We start from the raw sequence: 24,384 nt of genomic DNA on the forward strand, positions 1-24,384 counted from the left end.
CAAGGCTCCCTGGAGGATGCCGAAACATATTTCCATCTCCTTTCGTTTGGTTGACGTCAGCTGCTTTTTTCATGATGGGATTCCATCAGACGCTTGACTTCAAGCATATGTGTCTGCCTGCGGTAAACCCATAATCACTGAGTCATTGCAAACAAGGCTGGCTGGAGGAAGCCGAAACATATTTCCATCTCCTTTCATTTTGTTGACGCCATCTGCTTTTTTCATGCTGGGATTCCATCAGACGCTTGACTTCAAGCATATTCGTCTTCCTAAGGCAAACCCATACTCACTGAGTCATTGGAAACAAGGCTGACTGGAGGAAGCCGAAACATATTTCAATCTCTTTCCGTTTGGTTGACGCCACCTGCTTTTTTCATGATGGGATTCCATCCGACGCTTGACTGCAAGTATATTCGTCTGCCTGCGGAAAACCCATAACCACTGAGTCATTGGAAACAAGGCTCCCTGGAAGAAGCCGAAACATATTTCCATCTCCTTTCATTTGGTTGACGCCACCTGCTTTTTTCATGATGGGATTCCATCAGACGCTTGACTTCAAGCATATTCGTCTGCCTGCGGCCAACCCATAATCACTGAGTCAATGGAAACAAGGCTGACTGGAGGAAGCCGAAACATATTTCCATCTCCTTTCGTTTTGTTGACGCCATCTGCTTTTTTCATGATGGGATTCCATCAGACGCTTGACTTCAAGCATATTCGTCTGCGTGCGGAAAAACCATAATCACTGAGTCATTGGAAACAAGGCTCCCTGGAGGAAGCCGAAACATATTTCCATCTCCTTTCGTTTGGCTGACACCATCTGCTTTTTTCATGAAGGGATTACGTCAGGCGCTTGAGTTCAAGCATATTCGTCTCCCTGCGGAAAACCCATAACCACTGAGTCATTGGAAACAAAGCTCCCTGGAGGAAGCCTAAACATACTTCAATCTCCTTCCGTTTGGTTGACGCCACCTACTTTTTTCATGATGGGATTCCATCAGACACTTGACTGCAGGTATATTCGTCTGCCTGCGGAAAACCCATAACCACTGAGTCATTGGAAACAAGGCTCCCTGGAAGAAGCCGAAACATATTTCCATCTCCTTTCGTTTGGTTGACGCCACCTGCTTTTTTCATGATGGGATTCCATCAGACGCTTGACTTCAAGTATATTCGTCTACATGCGGAAAACCCATAACCACTGAGTCATTGGAAACAAGGCTCCCTGGAGGATGCCGAAACATATTTCCATCTCCTTTCGTTTGGTTGACGTCAGCTGCTTTTTTCATGATGGGATTCCATCAGACGCTTGACTTCAAGCATATTTGTCTGCCTGCGGTAAACCCATAATCACTGAGTCATTGCAAACAAGGCTGGCTGGAGGAAGCCGAAACATATTTCCATCTCCTTTCATTTTGTTGACGCCATCTGCTTTTTTCATGCTGGGATTCCATCAGACGCTTGACTTCAAGCATATTCGTCTTCCTAAGGCAAACCCATACTCATTGAGTCATTGGAAACAAGGCTGACTGGAGGAAGCCGAAACATATTTCCATCTCCTTTCGTTCGGTTGACGTCACCTGCTTTTTTCATGATGGGATTCCATCAGACGCTTGACTTCAAGCATATTTGTCTGCCTGCGGTAAACCCATAATCACTGAGTCATTGCAAACAAGGCTGGCTGGAGGAAGCCGAAACATATTTCCATTTCCTTTCGTTTTGTTGACGCCATCTGCTTTTTTCATGCTGGGATTCCATCAGACGCTTGACTTCAAGCATATTCGTCTGCGTGCGGAAAACCCATAATCACTGAGTCATTGGAAACAAGGCTCTTTGGAGGAAGCCGGAACATATTTCCATCTGCTTTCGTTTGGTTGACGCCACCTGCTTTTTTCATGATGGTATTCCATCAGACGCTTGACTTCAAGCATATTCGTCTGCCTGTGGAAAACCCATAATCAGTGAGTCATTGGAAACAAGGCTGACTGGAGGAAGGCGAAACATATTTCCATTTCCTTTTGTTTGGTTGACGCCACCTGCTTTTTTCTGATGGGATTCCATCAGACGCTTGACTTCAAGCATATTCTTCTGCCAGCGGCAAGCCCATAGTCACTGAATCATTGGAAACAAGGCTCACTGGAGGAAGCCGAAACACATTTCCGTCTCCTTTCCTTTGGCTGATGCCATCTGCTTTTTTCGTGATGGGATTCCATCAGACGCTTGACTTCAAGCATATTCGTCTGCCTGTGGCAAACCCATAACCACTGAGCCATTGGAAACAAGGCTCCCTGCAAGAAGCTGAAACATATTTCCATCTCCTTTCGTTTGGTTGACGCCACCTGCTTTTTTCATGATGGGATTCCATCAGACGCTTGACTTCAAGCATATTCGTCTGCCTGCGGCCAACCCATAATCACTGAGTCAATGGAAACAAGGCTGACTGGAGGAAGCCGAAACATATTTCCATCTCCTTTCGTTTTGTTGACGCCATCTGCTTTTTTCATGATGGGATTCCATCAGACGCTTGACTTCAAGCATATTCGTCTGCGTGCGGAAAAACCATAATCACTGAGTCATTGGAAACAAGGCTCCCTGGAGGAAGCCGAAACATATTTCCATCTCCTTTCGTTTGGCTGACACCATCTGCTTTTTTCATGAAGGGATTACGTCAGGCGCTTGAGTTCAAGCATATTCGTCTCCCTGCGGAAAACCCATAACCACTGAGTCATTGGAAACAAAGCTCCCTGGAGGAAGCCTAAACATACTTCAATCTCCTTCCGTTTGGTTGACGCCACCTACTTTTTTCATGATGGGATTCCATCAGACACTTGACTGCAGGTATATTCGTCTGCCTGCGGAAAACCCATAACCACTGAGTCATTGGAAACAAGGCTCCCTGGAAGAAGCCGAAACATATTTCCATCTCCTTTCGTTTGGTTGACGCCACCTGCTTTTTTCATGATGGGATTCCATCAGACGCTTGACTTCAAGTATATTCGTCTACATGCGGAAAACCCATAACCACTGAGTCATTGGAAACAAGGCTCCCTGGAGGATGCCGAAACATATTTCCATCTCCTTTCGTTTGGTTGACGTCAGCTGCTTTTTTCATGATGGGATTCCATCAGACGCTTGACTTCAAGCATATTTGTCTGCCTGCGGTAAACCCATAATCACTGAGTCATTGCAAACAAGGCTGGCTGGAGGAAGCCGAAACATATTTCCATCTCCTTTCATTTTGTTGACGCCATCTGCTTTTTTCATGCTGGGATTCCATCAGACGCTTGACTTCAAGCATATTCGTCTTCCTAAGGCAAACCCATACTCATTGAGTCATTGGAAACAAGGCTGACTGGAGGAAGCCGAAACATATTTCCATCTCCTTTCGTTCGGTTGACGTCACCTGCTTTTTTCATGATGGGATTCCATCAGACGCTTGACTTCAAGCATATTTGTCTGCCTGCGGTAAACCCATAATCACTGAGTCATTGCAAACAAGGCTGGCTGGAGGAAGCCGAAACATATTTCCATTTCCTTTCGTTTTGTTGACGCCATCTGCTTTTTTCATGCTGGGATTCCATCAGACGCTTGACTTCAAGCATATTCGTCTGCGTGCGGAAAACCCATAATCACTGAGTCATTGGAAACAAGGCTCTTTGGAGGAAGCCGGAACATATTTCCATCTGCTTTCGTTTGGTTGACGCCACCTGCTTTTTTCATGATGGTATTCCATCAGACGCTTGACTTCAAGCATATTCGTCTGCCTGTGGAAAACCCATAATCAGTGAGTCATTGGAAACAAGGCTGACTGGAGGAAGGCGAAACATATTTCCATTTCCTTTTGTTTGGTTGACGCCACCTGCTTTTTTCTGATGGGATTCCATCAGACGCTTGACTTCAAGCATATTCTTCTGCCAGCGGCAAGCCCATAGTCACTGAATCATTGGAAACAAGGCTCACTGGAGGAAGCCGAAACACATTTCCGTCTCCTTTCCTTTGGCTGATGCCATCTGCTTTTTTCGTGATGGGATTCCATCAGACGCTTGACTTCAAGCATATTCGTCTGCCTGTGGCAAACCCATAACCACTGAGCCATTGGAAACAAGGCTCCCTGCAAGAAGCTGAAACATATTTCCATCTCCTTTCGTTTGGTTGACGCCACCTGCTTTTTTCATGATGGGATTCCATCAGACGCTTCACTTCAGGCATATTCGTCTGCCTGTGGAAAACCCATAATCAGTGAGTCATTGGAAACAAGGCTGACTGGAGGAAGGCGAAACATATTTCCATTTCCTTTTGTTTGGTTGACGCCACCTGCTTTTTTCTGATGGGATTCCATCAGACGCTTGACTTCAAGCATATTCTTCTGCCAGCGGCAAGCCCATAGTCACTGAATCATTGGAAACAAGGCTCACTGGAGGAAGCCGAAACACATTTCCGTCTCCTTTCCTTTGGCTGATGCCATCTGCTTTTTTCGTGATGGGATTCCATCAGACGCTTGACTTCAAACATATTCGTCTGCCTGTGGCAAACCCATAACCACTGAGCCATTGGAAACAAGGCTCCCTGCAAGAAGCTGAAACATATTTCCATCTCCTTTCGTTTGGTTGACGCCACCTGCTTTTTTCATGATGGGATTCCATCAGACGCTTCACTTCAGGCATATTCGTCTGCCTGCGGCAAGCCCATAATCACTGAGTCATTGGAAACAAGGCTCACTGGAGGAAGCTGAAACACATTTCCATCTCCTTTCGTTTGGCTGACGCCATCTGTATTTTTCATGATGGGATTCCATCAGACGCTTGACTTCAAGCATATTCGTCTGCCTGCGGTAAACCCATAACCACTGAGTCATTGGAAACAAGGCTCCCTGGAGGATGCCGAAATATATTTCCATCTCCTTTCGTTTGGTTGATACCACCTGCTTTTTTCATGATGGGATTCCATGAGACGCTTGACTTCAAGCATATTCGCCCGCCTGCGGGAAACCCATAACCACTGAGTCATTGGAAACAAGGCTCCCTGGAGGATGCCGAAACATATTTCCATCTCCTTTCGTTTTGTAGACGCCATCTGCTTTTTTCATGATTGGATTCGTCAGACGCTTGACTTCAAGCATATTCTTCTGCCTGCGGCAATCCCATAATCACTGAGTCATTCGAAACAAGGCTGCCCGGAGGAAGCCGAAACATATTTCCTTCTCCTTTCGTTTGGTTGATGCCATCTGTTTTTTTCATGATGGGATTCCATCAGATGCTTGACTTCAAGCATATTCGTCTGCCTGCGGCAAGCCCATAATCACTGAGTCATTGGAAAGAAGGCTCACTGGAGGAAGCCATAACACATTTCCATCTCCTTTCGTTTGGCTGACGCCATGTGCTGTTTTGACGATGGGATTACATCAGACGCTTGACTTCAAACATATTCGTCTGCCTGCGGTAAACCCATAACCACTGAGTCATTGGAAACAAGGCTCACTGGAGGAAGCTGAAACACATTTCCATCTCCTTTCGTTTGGCTGACGCCATCTGTTTTTTTCATGATGGGATTCCATCAGATGCTTGACTTCAAGCATATTCGTCTGCCTGCGGTAAACCCATAACCACTGAGTCATTGGAAACAAGGCTCCCTGGAGGATGCCGAAACATATTTCCATCTCCTTTCGTTTGGTTGACAACAGCTGCTTTTTTCATGATGGGATTCTATCAGACGCTTGACTTCAAGCATATTCGCCCGCCTGCGGGAAACCCATAACCACTGAGTCATTGGAAACAAGGCTGACTGGAGGAAGCCGAAACATATTTCAATCTCTTTCCGTTTGGTTGACGCCACCTGCTTTTTTCATGATGGGATTCCATCCGACGCTTGACTGCAAGTATATTCGTCTGCCTGCGGAAAACCCATAGCCACTGAGTCATTGGAAACAAGGCTCCCTGGAAGAAGCCGAAACATATTTCCATCTCCTTTCATTTGGTTGACGCCACCTGCTTTTTTCATGATGGGATTCCATCAGACGCTTGACTTCAAGTATATTCGTCTACATGTGGCAAACCCATAACCACTGAGTCATTGGAAACAAGGCTCCCTGGAGGATGCCGAAACATATTTCCATCTCCTTTCGTTTGGCTGATGCCATCTGCTTTTTTCATGATGGGATTCCATCAGACGCTTGACTTCAAGTATATTCGTCTGCGTGCGGAAAAACGCATAATCACTGAGTCATTGGAAACAAGGCTCCCTGGAAGAAGCCGAAACATATTTCCATCTCCTTTCGTTCGGTTGACGTCACCTGCTTTTTTCATGATGGGATTCCATCAGACGCTTGACTTCAAGCATATTTGTCTGCCTGCGGTAAACCCATAATCACTGAGTCATTGCAAACAAGGCTGGCTGGAGGAAGCCGAAACATATTTCCATTTCCTTTCGTTTTGTTGACGCCATCTGCTTTTTTCATGCTGGGATTCCATCAGACGCTTGACTTCAAGCATATTCGTCTGCGTGCGGAAAACCCATAATCACTGAGTCATTGGAAACAAGGCTCTTTGGAGGAAGCCGGAACATATTTCCATCTGCTTTCGTTTGGTTGACGCCACCTGCTTTTTTCATGATGGTATTCCATCAGACGCTTGACTTCAAGTATATTCGTCTGCGTGCGGAAAACCCATAATCACTGAGTCATTGGAAACAAGGCTCCCTGGAGGAAGCCGAAACATATTTCCATCTCATTTCGTTTGGTTGACGCCACCTACTTTTTTCATGATGGGATTCCATCAGACGCTTGACTTCAAGCATATTCGTCTGCCTGTGGAAAACCCATAATCAGTGAGTCATTGGAAACAAGGCTGACTGGAGGAAGGCGAAACATATTTCCATTTCCTTTTGTTTGGTTGACGCCACCTGCTTTTTTCAAGATGGGATTCCATCAGACGCTCGACTTCAAGTATATTCGTCTGTGTGCGGAAAAACCCATAATCACTGAGTCATTGGAAACAAGGCTCCCTGGAGGAAGCCGAAACATATTTCCATCTCCTTTTGTTTGGTTGGTGCCTACTGCTTTTTTCATGATGGGATTCCATCAGACGTTTGACTTCAAGTATATTCGTCTGCGTGCGAAAAAACCCATAATCACTGAGTCATTGGAAACAAGGCTCCCTGGAAGAAGCCGGAACATATTTCCATCTGCTTTCGTTTGGTTGATACCACCTGCTTTTTTCATGATGGGATTCCATCAGACGCTTGACTTCAAGCATATTCGTCTGCCTGCGGAAAACCCATAATCACTGAGTCATTGGAAACAAGGCTGACTGGAGGAAGCCGAAACATATTTCCATCTCCTTTCATTTTGTTGACGCCATCTGCTTTTTTCATGATGGGATTCCATCAGACGCTTGACTTCAAGCATATTCGTCTGCGTGCGGAAAACCCATAATCACTGAGTCATTGGAAACAAGGCTCCCTGGAGGAAGCCGAAACATATTTCCATCTCCTTTCGTTTGGTTGACGCCACCTGCTTTTTTCATGATGGGATTCCATCAGACGCTTGACTTCAAGCATATTCTTCTGCCTGCGGAAAACCCATAACCACTGAGTCATTGGAAACAAGGCTCCCTGGAGGAAGCCGAAACATATTTCCATCTCCTTTCGTTTGGCTGACGCCATCTGCTTTTTTCATGATGGGATTCCATCAGACGCTTGACTTCAAGTATATTCGTGTGCGTACGGAAAACCCATAATCACTGAGTCATTGGAAACAAGGCTCCCTGGAAGAAGCCGAAACATATTTCCATCTCCTTTCGTTTGGTTGACGCCACCTGCTTTTTTCATGATTGGATTCCATCAGACGCTTGACTTCAAGCATATTCGTCTGCCTGCGGCAAACCCATAATCACTGAGTCAATGGAAACAAGGCTGACTTGAGGAAGCCGAAACATATTTCCATCTCCTTTCGTTTTGTTGACGCCATCTGCTTTTTTCATGATGGGATTCCATCAGAAGCTTGACTTCAAGCATATTCGTCTGCGTGCGGAAAACCTATAATCACTGAGTCATTGGAAACAAGGCTCCCTGGAGGAAGCCGAAACATATTTCCATCTCCTTTCGTTTGGCTGACGCCATCTGCTTTTTTCATGATGGGATTCCATCAGACGCTTGACTTCAAGTATGTTCGTCTGCGTGCGGAAAAACCATAATCACTGAGTCATTGGAAACAAGGCTCCCTGGAGGAAGCCGAAACATATTTCCATCTCCTTTCATTTGGTTGACGCCACCTGCTTTTTTCATGATATTATTCCATCAGACACTTGACTTCAAGCATATTCGTCTGCCTGTGGAAAACCCATAATCAGTGAGTCATTGGAAACAAGGCTGACTGGAGGAAGCCGAAACATATTTCCATTTACTTTTGTTTGGTTGACGCCACCTGCTTTTTTCAAGATGGGATTCCATCAGACGCTTGACTTCAAGTATATTCGTCTGCGTGCGGAAAAACCCATAATCGCTGAGTCATTGGAAACAAGGCTCCCTGGAGGAAGCCGAAACATATTTCCATCTCCTGTTGTTTGGTTGGTGCCACCTGCTTTTTTCATGATGGGATTCCATCAGACGCTTGACTTCAAGTATATTCGTCTGCCTGCGGAAAACCCATAACCACTGAGTCATTGGAAACAAGGCTCCCCGGAAGAAGCCGAAACATATTTCCCTCTCCTTTCGTTCGGTTGACGCCACCTGCTTTTTTCATGATGGGATTCCATCAGACGCTTGACTTCAAGCATATTCGCCCGCCTGTGGCAAACCCATAATCACTGAGTCATTGGAAACAAGGCCCCCTGGAGGAAGCCGCAACATATTTCCATCTCCTTTTGTTTGGCTGACGCCACCTGCTTTTTTCTGATGGGATTCCATCAGACGCTTGACTTCAAGCATATTCTTCTGCCAGCGGCAAGCCCATAGTCACTGAATCATTGGAAACAAGGCTCACTGGAGGAAGCCGAAACACATTTCCGTCTCCTTTCCTTTGGCTGATGCCATCTGCTTTTTTCGTGATGGGATTCCATCAGACGCTTGACTTCAAGCATATTCGTCTGCCTGTGGCAAACCCATAACCACTGAGCCATTGGAAACAAGGCTCCCTGCAAGAAGCTGAAACATATTTCCATCTCCTTTCGTTTGGTTGACGCCACCTGCTTTTTTCATGATGGGATTCCATCAGACGCTTCACTTCAGGCATATTCGTCTGCCTGCGGCAAGCCCATAATCACTGAGTCATTGGAAACAAGGCTCACTGGAGGAAGCTGAAACACATTTCCATCTCCTTTCGTTTGGCTGACGCCATCTGTATTTTTCATGATGGGATTCCATCAGACGCTTGACTTCAAGCATATTCGTCTGCCTGCGGTAAACCCATAACCACTGAGTCATTGGAAACAAGGCTCCCTGGAGGATGCCGAAACATATTTCCATCTCCTTTCGTTTGGTTGATACCACCTGCTTTTTTCATGATGGGATTCCATGAGACGCTTGACTTCAAGCATATTCGCCCGCCTGCGGGAAACCCATAACCACTGAGTCATTGGAAACAAGGCTCCCTGGAGGATGCCGAAACATATTTCCATCTCCTTTCGTTTTGTAGACGCCATCTGCTTTTTTCATGATTGGATTCGTCAGACGCTTGACTTCAAGCATATTCTTCTGCCTGCGGCAATCCCATAATCACTGAGTCATTCGAAACAAGGCTGCCCGGAGGAAGCCGAAACATATTTCCTTCTCCTTTCGTTTGGTTGATGCCATCTGTTTTTTTCATGATGGGATTCCATCAGATGCTTGACTTCAAGCATATTCGTCTGCCTGCGGCAAGCCCATAATCACTGAGTCATTGGAAAGAAGGCTCACTGGAGGAAGCCATAACACATTTCCATCTCCTTTCGTTTGGCTGACGCCATGTGCTGTTTTGACGATGGGATTACATCAGACGCTTGACTTCAAGCATATTCGTCTGCCTGCGGTAAACCCATAACCACTGAGTCATTGGAAACAAGGCTCACTGGAGGAAGCTGAAACACATTTCCATCTCCTTTCGTTTGGCTGACGCCATCTGTTTTTTTCATGATGGGATTCCATCAGACGCTTGACTTCAAGCATATTCGTCTGCCTGCGGTAAACCCATAACCACTGAGTCATTGGAAACAAGGCTCCCTGGAGGATGCCGAAACATATTTCCATCTCCTTTCGTTTGGTTGACAACAGCTGCTTTTTTCATGATGGGATTCTATCAGACGCTTGACTTCAAGCATATTCGCCCGCCTGCGGGAAACCCATAACCACTGAGTCATTGGAAACAAGGCTCCCTGGAGGATGCCGAAACATATTTCCATCTCCTTTCGTTTGGTTGACACCACCTGCTTTTTTCATGATGGGATTCCATCAGACGCTTGACTTCAAGCATATTCGTCTGCCTGCGGCAAACCCATAATCACTGAGTCATTGGAAACAAGGCTGACTGGAGGAAGCCGGAACAGATTTCCATCTCCTTTCGTTTTGTTGACGCCATCTGCTTTTTTCATGATGGGATTCCATCAGACGCTTGACTTCAAGCATATTCGTCTGCGTGCGGAAAACCCATAATCACTGAGTCATTGGAAACAAGGCTCCCTGGAGGAGGCCGAAACATATTTCCATCTCCTTTCGTTTAATTGACGCCACCTGCTTTTATCATGATGGGATTCCATCAGACGCTTGACTTCAAGCATATTCGTCTGCGTGCGCAAAAACCCATAATCACTGAGTCATTGGAAACAAGGCTCCCTGGAGAAAGCCGAAACATATTTCCATCTCCTTTCGTTTGGTTGACGCCACCTGCTTTTTTATTGATTGGATTCCATCAGACGCTTGACTTCAAGCATATTCGTCTGCCTGCGGCAAACCCATAATCACTGAGTCAATGGAAACAAGGCTGACTTGAGGAAGCCGAAACATATTTCCATCTCCTTTCGTTTTGTTGACGCCATCTGCTTTTTTCATGATGGGATTCCATCAGACGCTTGACTTCAAGCATATTCGTCTGCGTGCAGAAAACCTATAATCACTGAGTCATTGGAAACAGGGCTCCCTGGAGGAAGCCGAAACATATTTCCATCTCCTTTCGTTTGGTTGACGCCACCTGCTTTTTTCATGATGGGATTCCATCAGACGCTTGACTTCAAGCATATTCGTCTGCCTGCGGCAATCCCATAATCACTGAGTCATTCGATTCAAGGCTCCCCGGAGGAAGCCGAAACATATTTTCATCTCCTTTCGTTTGGTTGACGCCACCTGCTTTTTTCATGATGGGATTCCATCACACGCTTGACTTCAAGTATATTCGTCTACATGCGGAAAAACCCATAACCACTGAGTCATTGGAAACAAGGCTCCCTGGAGGAAGCCGAAACATATTTCCATCTCCTTTCGTTTGGCTGACGCCATCTGCTTTTTTCATGATGGGATTCCATCAGACGCTTGACTTCAAGTATGTTCGTCTGCGTGCGGAAAAACCATAATCTCTGAGTCATTGGAAACAAGGCTCCCTGGAGGAAGCCGAAACATATTTCCATCTCCTTTCGTTTGGCTGACGCCACCTGCTTTTTTCATGATATTATTGCATCAGACACTTGACTTCAAGCATATTCGTCTGCCTGCGGAAAACCCATAACCACTGAGTCATTGGAAACAAGGCTCCCCGGAAGAAGCCGAAACATATTTCCCTCTCCTTTCGTTCGGTTGACGCCACCTGCTTTTTTCATGATGGGATTCCATCAGACGCTTGACTTCAAGCATATTCGCCCGCCTGTGGCAAACCCATAATCACTGAGTCATTGGAAACAAGGCTCCCTGGAGGAAGCCGCAACATATTTCCATCTCCTTTTTTGGCTGACGCCACCTGCTTTTTCTGATTGGATTCCATCAGACGCTTGACTTCAAGCATATTCGTCTGCCAGCGGCAAGCCCATAGTCACTGAATCATTGGAAACAAGGCTCACTGGAGGAAGCCGAAACACATTTCCGTCTCCTTTCCTTTGGCTGATGCCATCTGCTTTTTTCGTGATGGGATTCCATCAGACGCTTGACTTCAAACATATTCGTCTGCCTGTGGCAAACCCATAACCACTGAGCCATTGGAAACAAGGCTCCCTGCAAGAAGCTGAAACATATTTCCATCTCCTTTCGTTTGGTTGACGCCACCTGCTTTTTTCATGATGGGATTCCATCAGACGCTTGACTTCAGGCATATTCGTCTGCCTGCGTCAAGCCCATAATCACTGAGTCATTGGAAACAAGGCTCACTGGAGGAAGCCATAACACATTTCCATCTCCTTTCGTTTGGCTGACGCCATGTGCTGTTTTGACGATGGGATTCCATCAGACGCTTGACTTCAAGCATATTCGCCCGCCTGCGGGAAACCCATAACCACTGAGTCATTGGAAACAAGGCTCCCTGGAGGATGCCGAAACATATTTCCATCTCCTTTCGTTTGGTTGACACCACCTGCTTTTTTCATGATGGGATTCCATCAGACGCTTGACTTCAAGCATATTCGTCTGCCTGCGGCAAACCCATAATCACTGAGTCATTGGAAACAAGGCTGACTGGAGGAAGCCGGAACAGATTTCCATCTCCTTTCGTTTTGTTGACGCCATCTGCTTTTTTCATGATGGGATTCCATCAGACGCTTGACTTCAAGCATATTCGTCTGCGTGCGGAAAACCCATAATCACTGAGTCATTGGAAACAAGGCTCCCTGGAGGAGGCCGAAACATATTTCCATCTCCTTTCGTTTAATTGACGCCACCTGCTTTTTTCATGATGGGATTCCATCAGACGCTTGACTTCAAGCATATTCGTCTGCCTAAGGCAAGCCCATAATCACTGAGTCATTGGAAACAAGGCTCACTGGAGGAAGCTGAAACACATTTCCATCTCCTTTCGTTTGGCTGACGCCATCTGTTTTTTTCATGATGGGATTCCATCAGACGCTTGACTTCAAGCATATTCGTCTGCCTGCGGTAAACCCATAACCACTGAGTCATTGGAAACAAGGCTCCCTGGAGGAAGCCGCAACATATTTCCATCTCCTTTCGTTTGGTTGACGCCACCTGCTTTTTTCTGATGGGATTCCATCAGACGCTTGACTTCAAGCATATTCGTCTCCCTGTGGCAAGCCCATAATCACGGTGTCATTGGAAACAAGGCTCACTGGAGGAAGCCAAAACACATTTCCGTCTCCTTTCGTTTGGCTGATGCCATCTGCTTTTTTCGTGATGGGATTCCATCAGACGCTTCACTTCAAGCATATTCGTCTGCCTGTGGCAAACCCATAACCACTGAGCCATTGGAAACAAGGCTCCCTGCAGGAAGCTGAAACATATTTCCATCTCCTTTCGTTTGGTTGACCCCACCTGCTTTTTTCATGATGGGATTCCATCAAACGCTTGACTTCAGGCATATTCGTCTGCCTGCGGCAAGCCCATAATCACTGAGTCATTCGAAACAAGGCTCCCTGGAGGAAGCTGAAACATATTTCCATCTCCTTTCAATTGGTTGACGCCATCTGCTTTTTTCATGATGGGATTCCACCAGACGCTTCACTTCAAGCATATTTGTCTGCCTGCGGGAAGCCCATAATCACTGAGTCATTTGAAACAAGGCTGCCTGGAGGAAGCTGAAACATATTTCCATCTCCTTTCGTTTGGTTGACGCCACCTGCTTTTTTCATGATGGGATTCCATCAGACGCTTGACTTCTGGCTTTTTCGTCTGCCTGCGGCAAGCCCATAATCACTGAGTCATTGGAAACAAGGCTCACTGGAGGAAGCCGAAACATATTTCCATCTCCTTTCGTTTGGTTGACGCCACCTGCTTTTTTCATGATGGGATTTCATCAGACGCTTGACTTCAAGCATATTCGTCTGCCTGCGGGAAACCCATACTCAGTGAGTCATTGGAAACAAGGTTGACTGGAGGAAGCCGAAACATATTTCAATCTCCTTCCATTTGGTTGACGCCACCTGCTTTTTTCATGATGGGATTCCATCAGACGCTTGACTGCAAGTATATTCGTCTGCCTGCGGAAAACCCATAACCACTGAGTCATTGGAAACAAGGCTCCCTGGAAGAAGGCGAAACATATTTCCATCTCCTTTCGTTTGGTTGACGCCACCTGCTTTTTTCATGATGGGATTCCATCAGACGCTTGACTTCAAGTATATTCGTCGGCGACTTTTAAATATTGACCACAACAATAACCTGACACAGGTGGCGATGGAGGTTCTAGCATCTTTTAAGTCCGCTTTTGCCAGTTTTCATTTTGCCATTTAATTTCCTCATAACTGTTGTTCGCACTCTTAGATTAAAAATTATTTTTTAATGATCCTGACCACCTCTGCTGGGCATACATGCCTAGGTCGAAAAAGGCACTCCTGCCCTTTGACTCGTGCCATTCGAAGGTGATCAAAAGTGGTATTGCGTCATCTTGAATAACAGCCTGAGGGGCGAGTTGGTGCATGATGAAATGAATGTCTGCGCAAATCAGGACACAGACAAGAAAGAGACACCACATGCGCAAGTGGGGTCTCTTTCTTGTCTATGTCCGGATTTGCGCAGCCGCTCATTTCATCATTGCATCATCTTGCCTCAGGGCTTCGTTAGCCAAGTCCTGTCCACAGAACGTTCAGTTTAGCTTTGATGCTCAGGTTGATCGCCTTCGCTCTGCTGGTTTTCCGCGGGCTCTTCTTCAGGCAGTTGCTGAGTCCCTGTTGAAGTCCTTCCGCCCAAACTCAAAGCCTCGGGGGATGATGCTCTGGAGAGGCGGAAGTGTGAAGTTATGGCCTATGTTGACAGGGTTTCGCACAGCCTGAAGAGGGTCGCCGGTAAATTCAGCATAGAGGTCCTTTTTTCTGCACCTTGCTAGCTGTCACATTTGTGCGATTTAGTTATACCAGATAGGCAAAAGAAGATTGAGTGTAGCACCAACCACAGGAACAAGTTTGTGCCCTGCAGATCGAATGTAATCTATCAGATTCCACTGAGTTGTGGTAACGTGTACGTTGGGCAAACTGGCCGCTGCATCAACATTAGATTATTAGAGCATGCCAATTCCTTAGCTGATTCTAGAGGGCAGCATCTGCCCAAGCATTGTAAGACCTGCAAGCATGACGACAAAGATTTCACTCCACTTTTCGGCAGGACAAAGATTATCGGATGCGCGAGGGATAAGAAAGTATATGAAATTATCAAAGCCTTGGAAATTGCGAGGTTAGGGCCTGACGAACGTGTTAGCGAGGCTTCCATACACCTTTACCGAAAGGAGTTCCATACACCTTTACCGAAAGGAGTTGGAGTTTCTTGGTTTGACGAGATGATTATGGTTTTTGTCTTTGTGGTTGGTGTGCATGCGCTTTGTTGTTGAAGAAAGGAGGCGTTGGTGCTATAAATCAGTCATTAGTCTGCACTTGTCCCGTGTGGTTCTTCTCTCTTGTCTTGTCCTTTTTCATAATGTCCTTTTTCATAATTGTTTTCATAGTGTCGTACCAACTAGCCCCTCACTGCACTTTTCTAGTTATCTTTTGTCTTTCTTGTGTCCCGTCCTTTTCACTGTTTCTCAAGATAAACTCGAACCAACTAGCCTGACTGTCTACTCTTGTGCAAGCTGAATGGTTTGTTTAACAATTCTGTAGTATTCAGCATGAGAAAAAAAAATGGTATGTCGGTGCAATGCTGGCCGTTTGTTGACAGTTGAAGCAAGTGGGGCCACAGGTGCCCCGCTGTCCTAAAAAGTGTTGCTAACAGTAAAATGGCTTTGGTTTAGCTCTGGTTAAACCTGGAGTGACGCGATAGCTACAGCTGGCCGAGTGGAACTCGCTAAGTTGAATTGCAAAGTCAGTCTTTCGCCGCTGTGTTTTGCTGGACTTCCTTCTTTATCCTTGTCCCTGGACGTGGATTCACTCTCTCTCTCTCTCTCTCTCTCTCTCTCTCTCTCTCTCTCTCTCTCTCTCTCTCTCTCTCTCTCCCCCTCTCCACTCCTCCCCCACTTGGTTTCGCCTTGCGCGCCGCGCCGCCAGCAGCTGCTTCGCATCACGTGACCAACCACACACTACGTGATCGTGGTGACGCCGTAGCCAGCGTGGCGGCGCCGCCACGCTGAAGGCTTGAATGCTAGCGTAATGTAGCTATCGCTACTAAAAAAAATTTAAAAGTTGCACGTCCTGTGTGCATCCAGTTTTCCCGGATTCTCGGAACTCGTAGAACGGAGGAAAGAGTTCAGATAGTGTGTCTTCTGAAGTTAAAATACCAAAATATTGGCTTGTCATTTTTTTATCGCCGAAAAATCCACTGTACTTTGTGCAGTACCCTGGGTACTAATGGGCTGACCGGGCTAGAACAGCCAATTGTCCGGTTTGAATTATCCAGTAAAATTCACATGCTTTCAGTTCCTTAGAGGTGGTATCTGTATTTTTGTTGCTTTGCAAAGTGGATGCATTCAGGCTGCAGCTTTTTGCTCTGGTGCTTCTCTTTTTCCAGGTTTGGCTTTGGGCTGCCCACGTCTCGTGCATATGCGGAGTACCTGGGCGGCACGCTGACGCTGGAGACCCTGCAGGGCATTGGCACAGATGTGTACCTCCGCCTGCGCCACATTGACGGCAAATGCGAGAGTTTCCGCATCTGATGGCCTTTGTTGCTGCAGTCGCTTCTGTCTTTGGGCTGACTATGCAGACTACTGTTGAGTCTGGACAAGTGCTACTGACTTCTAGTCGAGGAATGCGCTTGCACAGTCTTCCTTTGAGATACTCCTTAGATTGTTTTAATCTACTCTGATGTGAAGTTTCTAATGGGCAGGTGCACACAAATGGCTTTGTTTGCTTTCTTTTGGCTAAAGATATTGCGCCTGTCAGTGGTGGTGACTCGATAGGTGGCAATTTTGGCATTGCAAATTAAATTTCATAACGAAAGCCAGTGTAGTTGTGACGAATGTGATATGCAGGTAGTTTCATTCAAGTTCATAATGTGCGCTCAGCACTGGTGGAAGTATGTTTGGCGCAAAGGCACAGGTGTAGCACCACTTGTAAATAAATTCTCTTTTGTGTTGCCAGGTTTTTTCTGTTCTTTGCTTGTCCACCATGAACCTGCAAGTGTATTTATGGGCCAGTGTACAAGGCTTTCCACCTGGAGGGTGGAAAGGCTCTGCACATTCTGCAACCCACTTGGCCTGGCGACTCGTGTGTTGCTTCGTTTATAGACCTCCTTCACCCCGCGACGTCTCGAAGATGCGGTGGCGCTGATGTCAGCACCGACTTTCGCATGGTACGCAAAACAGCTACGGCCAGCCGGTGCCTACCGCAGCTGCTGCAGCTACCGGCGGCTGCATATCATGCCTGCGCACTGCAGAAGCAGCATGTATTGATCAGCTGCGTCACTGTTCGATCCACGTAGTAGCATAAAAGGAAATTTAAATTAGCCCTGATAGGCTTCTCGCGATAAATACCGCATTAATAAACTGGCTAACGGGGAATGGGCCGCGGTACTAAAGCGCGAAGTCTGGGAGTCGATCGGCACTGCCACTCAATGTACTTAATAGCATGTAAGTTACTGCGTTCATTCACCTGAACATCAGCATAGTACGCTTATAACTGCGCAAGGAAAAAAAGCACGTATGTAGCTGCGCAAGCATTTATCACCTTGAGCCGGTGTGCACGGGGCCCCCGCCGGCAGGTTCACTCGCCCCCAAGGAATGCGTTCTTTTGTTAATAGCACACCATGTTTTAATGGCACGTTTTATGGGATTTGATATTTACTATAAAGTGTTTCTTAATATGACAGACGTAATTATTTGATTAGAGTAGAAAGAAGTCTGGTAAGTTCATGCGCATTCACGTTGTTGTGCTTAGAATAGCGTAACTTAAGTGTGCTAAAAGCCACATGCTTTTTCATTGCATCATGCATGTGTCATGTTTCATGATGCAGTCCATGACTGCGAAGCTTGTTTGGAAAGAAGCAGCTGCAGGCGTGCTACTAACAGACGTGTCGAGATTGAGGGGGGCGTGGAAATGAAAAGTATTTTCGTTATTTATACATGTGATATGAAACTAAATTTGGTGCAAATATGAAATTGCTACGCTAGTTTCGGTAATGCCTTTTATTTTTAGCTATACCTGGTGCAGTTCTTGGGTAATTATAATTAACACCCTCGTCAAGTCACCTCAAGGTCTTAACTAATTGAGTAGAAAGTGCGCAAATTTTTTTATGCCAGCATGCTTACAACGCCTTGTTCTGTATATGACGCTATTACTTCTTTTTTTAGATGATCATGTACTTATGCATGCATAGTTATGTGAAAACGTTTCTTACAAAAATAACGAACATAATACTGCACGTGTAGGAAAAAAAAATCGAGAGATAAATTACACTCCTCAACGTCTCAGGAATCGTTTGCGACAAATAGAATCATTCTATTTTCATGCGTTACGAAATTACGAAGGTGTGAGTGATGCCAATCGCAGAAAATGTGAAAGGTCAGAAAACGAACCTTATAATTAACATTTATTTCCTCGTTTTTGGCCTCTTCGCTTGCGCTTTGGTCAAAGAAATGCGGCCCTGAACTCAAAGAAAGCCTCAAAGGAATTACCTCACAATTTTCGACGACACCGCATCTCGAAAGCGTACTTTATAAATTTCTACTGAATTTTTTGCTATAATTTTTCGTCATGAAACAGAACCTTAGGGCTAAGAAAGAAAATAATTCCAGAAATCAAAAATTTTCACCAAATCGACCAGTTTAACAAGGGGACAAGTCGGCCTGGCTGGTGCGTGATCCTGCGGATAAAAACAGCGCTTAAGCGGGACAGCTAGAGGAGAATAAGGACACGACGCTGTCCCCACTTTTCGCACAGCACGACATCTACGTATGTCAGCAGAAGGTGAGCGCACGTCTGCTCCGCCGAAAGATCGCCAGCACATCCTCTCACTACTGTCCCGAAGCAAAATCATTCTGGCTAGAGCAGAGTACCAAAAACTTCCTATTTTTTTCAATGCCTAACGTAGAAATCAATGGCAGAAACGCTTTCTGTTTACTACTAACCATATATACAATACACAGTGGCGAACTATTTCTCTGAATACGCCGCACGTGACCAACGCGAGCTCGTGTACTTCAAGAAATTACTAAGCTGTAAACATCAACCATTGCTGTGATTCGCAGAAACTGAAAACGCGCGTACAAGCCTTGAAAACCCGCGCTCAACACCTCTCCGCGACGACACTCCCTGGCCTTTTGCCTACCACGAGCCCGCTAGCGACTGCAGCGCCACCTCGTTTGTTTACAAACATGCAGGAAATCTATACCCCCCCCCCCCCCCCGTCTTCCTTGTGCAAGTACGCACCTTTGAAGGTACACCCCCGTTCCTGCCGTCATTTGGACGTGGCCTCACTTTTGGCCCCTATATCCCAGCCCAGGGTGTCTTGTCCGCAACTCATAAATTACTGAGGCCGATAGTCACCACTTGTGGGCTTGCCTGTCGCTGAAGCCAACAAGAATTCGGCACCTGGCAGCAGCGGACCTCCCGCTTAACAACCCAGTGCTTTGACGCGGGTGCCATATCACCACCCCCTTCTCACCTTCACTAGATTGGCCAGTTTTGCTCATTCATTTACCTCCCCCCCCCCCCCCCCCCTTTTCTTTTTACCTTCACAACTTGTTTTATGCCCTCAGGCAGTAACATCATAAAAAAAAAAGCTAACCAACTGGCCCAGACAACCCCATTCTTTGTTAATTTAAAACATCTCATTGAGTTGGGACAGCCATGTGTAAGTGCCTTTGCTGGTTTTATTGCACAAAAGGACTGCACGTCTTATCAAAGGGGTCCTTACACTGCTGCTGCACCTCCTTTGTAATTTCCACATGGCTAGAAAAGAATCTGCATTGTTTGTGTAGGGGTACGTTTATTATGTGTCCTCGGAGAAGCCGAGCCACTGTGACGGATCTTACAGCATATTCAGGCATAGCCAGCACCAAGAGCGGGCAGCTTCTTCGTCTTCAGGCGCAACGTAGTGTTGGTGCATGCCGGTAGCGGAACCCGTAACAGTTCGTACACTGCAATTCCAGTGGCCATTTGCTCTGCAGTGTTATACGTGTAGGTGACGAAGGGAGGAACCTGGTCCCAGTTGGAGCGGTCGGCGTTGACATACATGGTCAGCATGTCGCTGAGGATTCTGTCAAGATGCTCTGTCAGGCCATTCGTCTAAGGGTGGTAAGATGAAGCGGTTCGGTGAATAATGCGGCATTCCCTAAGGAGGGCCTCAAGAGCGTCGGACAAGAATACGCGTCCACGGTCGCTGAGCAGTTCTTGACGAGCACCATGACAAAGAATCAGGTTCTTTAGAAAGAAGTGACATCACGGGCGGACGCAGGCGGCAATGGTGGTGTTTCAATATAACGGCTGAGATGATTGGCGGCCATGAAAATCCAATGGTGACCAGCGGTGTGGGAGATAGGGGTGTTGCTTGTTGGGCGAGTTGGCCATCCATAATAATAGAGCAGCGCTTAGGGCCGTCGTAGGATCGCTTCGGAGCGGCTTCCGCCTGGCCCGCTTCGCGAGCGGGCCGCCCATTTTCGGTCGCCAGGTGGACGTGGGGCGGAATGTGTTGTACGACCACTTTGCCGCTTGCGAGCGAGGCGGATGGTCCCAGCATTCCGAATGGCGCGCCGGCCAGTGCCTGCCGTCTAAATCGCGTGCGGCGGAACAGGCATGCATGCTTGTCGCAAAACACGCAGATATCTTGCAGTAGGAATAGCCCGTATTAATTGCAGCATACTCGAGACATCCATTTTGTCAACGCTTTTTTTTTTTTTTTTGCCGCAGGATTTTCGTCGAAGGTACAATCGTGGTCGGCTGTGATATGTGTGGGAAACGACATGTGGACCATTTATATCCAAGAGACCGGAAAACGCGTCACATCGCGATCGCGAACTCCTCCTCATTTGATCGCGATGTTTTCACAACGGTCGACCATTTGCCAAAATAACAGAAGGCTGCCCCCTCTGAAAGTTAGGCTACCCTCAGGATTTCAGAACGACGCGATTCTTATTGCGAATTCTCGATAGGGTCAGGCCACAGTACAGGCTGCTATCAACCGACCGTAATTATAATTGTGATAATCACATTTTTCAAATAGTTAAGATTACATACTTATAATTTTTAGTCAGTTATTCAAAATGGCACACTGCAGTGTTTTTGCACTGCTGACAGAGAAAAAAAATAATTGCACTTGCAGCCTTTCCTAAGCATTTGCACAGTTGTTATCATTTTAATATGTAAACAACCTTCCCCCCAACTACCTATAGTCAGCTGACTGTTAATGCAAAAGACATGCTTATCTATTCAATATATAAGTTGTGTGTGTGTGTCTGAATTGTGTATGCATTAAAAATTCACATTTTAGCACACTGCTGTCAAACACAAATGCAAATGAGAAATTGACTTTTCCAGCTGTTTGGAACAGGTAAAATCAGTTCTAATTAAAGCAGTTCTACATTTTACAGAACAGTGACAATGTAACAATAGTGACTTATTTTTGCTGTTTTTCAGTCCATTATTAAAGCCAAAATAGAAGTAGCACTGTGTGGCTGCAAAGGGGCTTAGACATGCATCATTTGGCTGTAGTGCAAGGCTTTGTTCTCCACAGTGACAGCGGGCCATCAGGTAGTCCTTTAGCATTCCTTCATGAGCTGATATTGCCGTTGCACAAGTCGGACTACAACATTGAAAACAAGTGTGGGAAGTTCTGCTGAAGGCCATGTCATTGTTGCCATGTGCAAAATAAGCTGGCATATACTCTGTGCAACTCCAAAGCATTCTCAAATGTCGCTGTGAGTGGAAAACAAAGTGGGTGCCTTTGTATTGCATATAAGTCTACACATGTCTTTCTATTACTATAAGCAATGAGATGTGGGATCGAGTAAAGTGGATTACAGGTAGAGGAAATGGAAGAACCAATTTGGAGGGTTTACATTGCGATGGCTCCTGGCTTAGGCTGGGAAAGAATACTTTGCACTGTCAGGGAAACAGGATACAATGACCCTATAATCTGGTTATCTCAAGCAGAATTTGTAAACTTGGATTTCCAGTATGAGATCTATGATGTTGCACAATAAAATGAAATAAAAATTGAGCCATTTCAGTATGTGACAGGCATATATGCATATGTTCTCTGATACAACTTTAAAGCAATGTTTAAGAATTATTTTCACTCATTAGTAAAATGTAGACTGATTGAATGTAAAGGTGACCAGTTCACAATCTAGCTAGCAAAAGTGAGCATTGCTTACTGTTAACTGATGTTTATACCACTCAACATGTGTTGAATTTTAGAGTGTGCTATTAGTTGCCGACTATCATCATTTTCAGCAAAATATACCTATTTCACTGCAAATCTGGTTTTCAAAGAAAGAAATTAATTGAGGCATCGATAGGCATCAGAAACTTGGAAAAGAACAATTTGAAGTTAGGCAGAAGAAAGCCGAAAAAAAAAACAAAGGCAGTGATGACTTTTGTCTTTACTGGTGCCTATTTGCTGCGAATTGAAGTTGATGGCTTTTGTGTTCAAGGTGAACCAACAGCCCTGTTAACACTATCCTGAATATATAAAAGTCACATGCATAAACATGCATTCGTAGCATTCTCACTGAGCCATTTTATGAAGGCGGTGTGTTGCTTAGCTGAAGCGGCGATAAGAGAGAGAAACCAAGAAAAATCTGATACAGATAAGCACAATAATGCATGCTTAGCTTTTCAAAAAGTACACAGGTCCAGTTGGCTAGACCTAGCTTGTGCACAGTGTGCAAGTTAGCGTAAATGCAACTGTATGCCATCCGACAAAACTATTGTGTAAATCTGCCCCAATATTACTTGAAATAGATTGTGAGGAAAGTTCTTACGCATAAGAGAGCATTGTATTGGCTTGCCGAGCTGAGCAAGCGACTAAGCACTTCATTAGAACAATTTATTTCAACATTTATTATATCTAAACAGTACTAAATGACAATACTTGAGTGGTCAGCTTTGTGTAGAAGTAATCAATTATTAGCATCCAAGCACAGCCATACGGCTACAAAGGAAAGCTTTGTAGCCCTTCTTTGCGGCCTTATGGCTACACTTGGGTGGACGTTAATGAGTATTTACTCCCTTATTACAAATATTCTCTGCCTTGGGGAATCACTTTAATCAGTGGATGAACATCATCATTTACTGGGTGGATTTCTGCACTGACCAGCTCAAAGGACAAGAGCCTTGTAAGCCTTGTGAGGTGGAAGGCCATTCCAGCCTTTAGTGGCAAAAACAAAAATCAGTCTTGAAATGCAGTGGCATGAGCTAAATGAGGCACAACAGTACTTGTGCGGCTATCGCAGAAGGAAAGATGAGTCAGAACAGATTAGTTGGTTATGTGACAGTAAAGAGTTAAAAAAAACCCTGCAGAAATTTGAAGATTCACCTTTGGTGCTGTGAAACTGGAGCTTCAACAATAGTCTGAGCAAGTAAAACAAGGACTCGGGTCTGAACTCATTCTAGGATTTTAGTTAAGTTCGGTTTGTGCCATGTGCCATTAGAACGCCCAAGGTGATGCCACACAGGGGATCTGAGCGCAAGTAACTTGGAAGACGGCGATGCTAAGTACATGTTATGGTGTAAATATCCTAGGCTGTGGGAGGGCGTACAAGCATTATGAGGTGAGACCATGCTACATTGCGAGCCATGTGAATGGCCGAGTGTTTCAACCAGTATCCAGCGAATATGCCTTTCTCGGTAAGGCCTTATATGTAGGCAAAATGTAGTTTTGCTGACAATAAAAAAAAATGAGTGCATTCTTAGTAACATGAGCAAACAGGCCAATCTAGAGCATGCAAAATTCTGTTCTGGAGAACTAAAACATGGGTATTTATTGCACAATGGCAGACCCCTTCATATAGCCATCAGTGAAGGCATGTAACAAAACACTGAAGGGAAAGCCATAATGTAGGTAGTAAAAAGCTGAGGCTCAAGGGCAATGCCTTGGGGGACATCCAAAACTGCAGGAGAAGGCAGGATGCTTAAGAATTGGCAAGGGAAATCTGCCAACGGCTGGCTTGGATCCAGTTTAGAGCTATTGGATACAATTTAAAGCACGACAAAAAAAAGCCGTACATTAATAAGCGAATCACATGCTTTTTCAAAGCCTAGAAAAAAAGCATCGAGGGGAATATTGCAGTCAAAGTGTATGTCGCGAAGAACAAGAGCAAGTTGGCTATTGCAGGAATGTTTTCTAAAAGCTTGCCAATTTGGATGAAACAACTTAATGGGCCAAAACAATCTAGCAGGGCAAGAG

The 24,384-nt window shown here is 45.6% G+C and overlaps 1 protein-coding gene across 7 annotated transcripts in view; it reads left to right on the forward strand.

Moving 5' to 3' along the window:
- Positions 1-17,123, forward strand: part of LOC144122130 (branched-chain alpha-ketoacid dehydrogenase kinase-like) — a 124,117-nt gene extending 106,994 nt beyond the window's left edge. For 6 of the 7 annotated variants that reach the window (XM_077655675.1, XM_077655676.1, XM_077655679.1 and 3 more), the window contains one exon: positions 16,552-17,123. In XM_077655675.1, the coding sequence (XP_077511801.1) occupies positions 16,552-16,696 (145 nt within the window). In that variant the 3' untranslated portion in view covers positions 16,697-17,123. The remainder of the gene's footprint in view (positions 1-16,551) is intronic. The other variant, XR_013312813.1, reaches the window with a different exon arrangement.
- Positions 17,124-24,384: the final 7,261 nt, after the last annotated feature.

Source organism: Amblyomma americanum, chromosome 2 (genome assembly GCF_052857255.1).
Source record: "Amblyomma americanum isolate KBUSLIRL-KWMA chromosome 2, ASM5285725v1, whole genome shotgun sequence".
In the NCBI taxonomy this organism is placed as follows: Eukaryota; Metazoa; Arthropoda; class Arachnida; order Ixodida; family Ixodidae; genus Amblyomma; species Amblyomma americanum.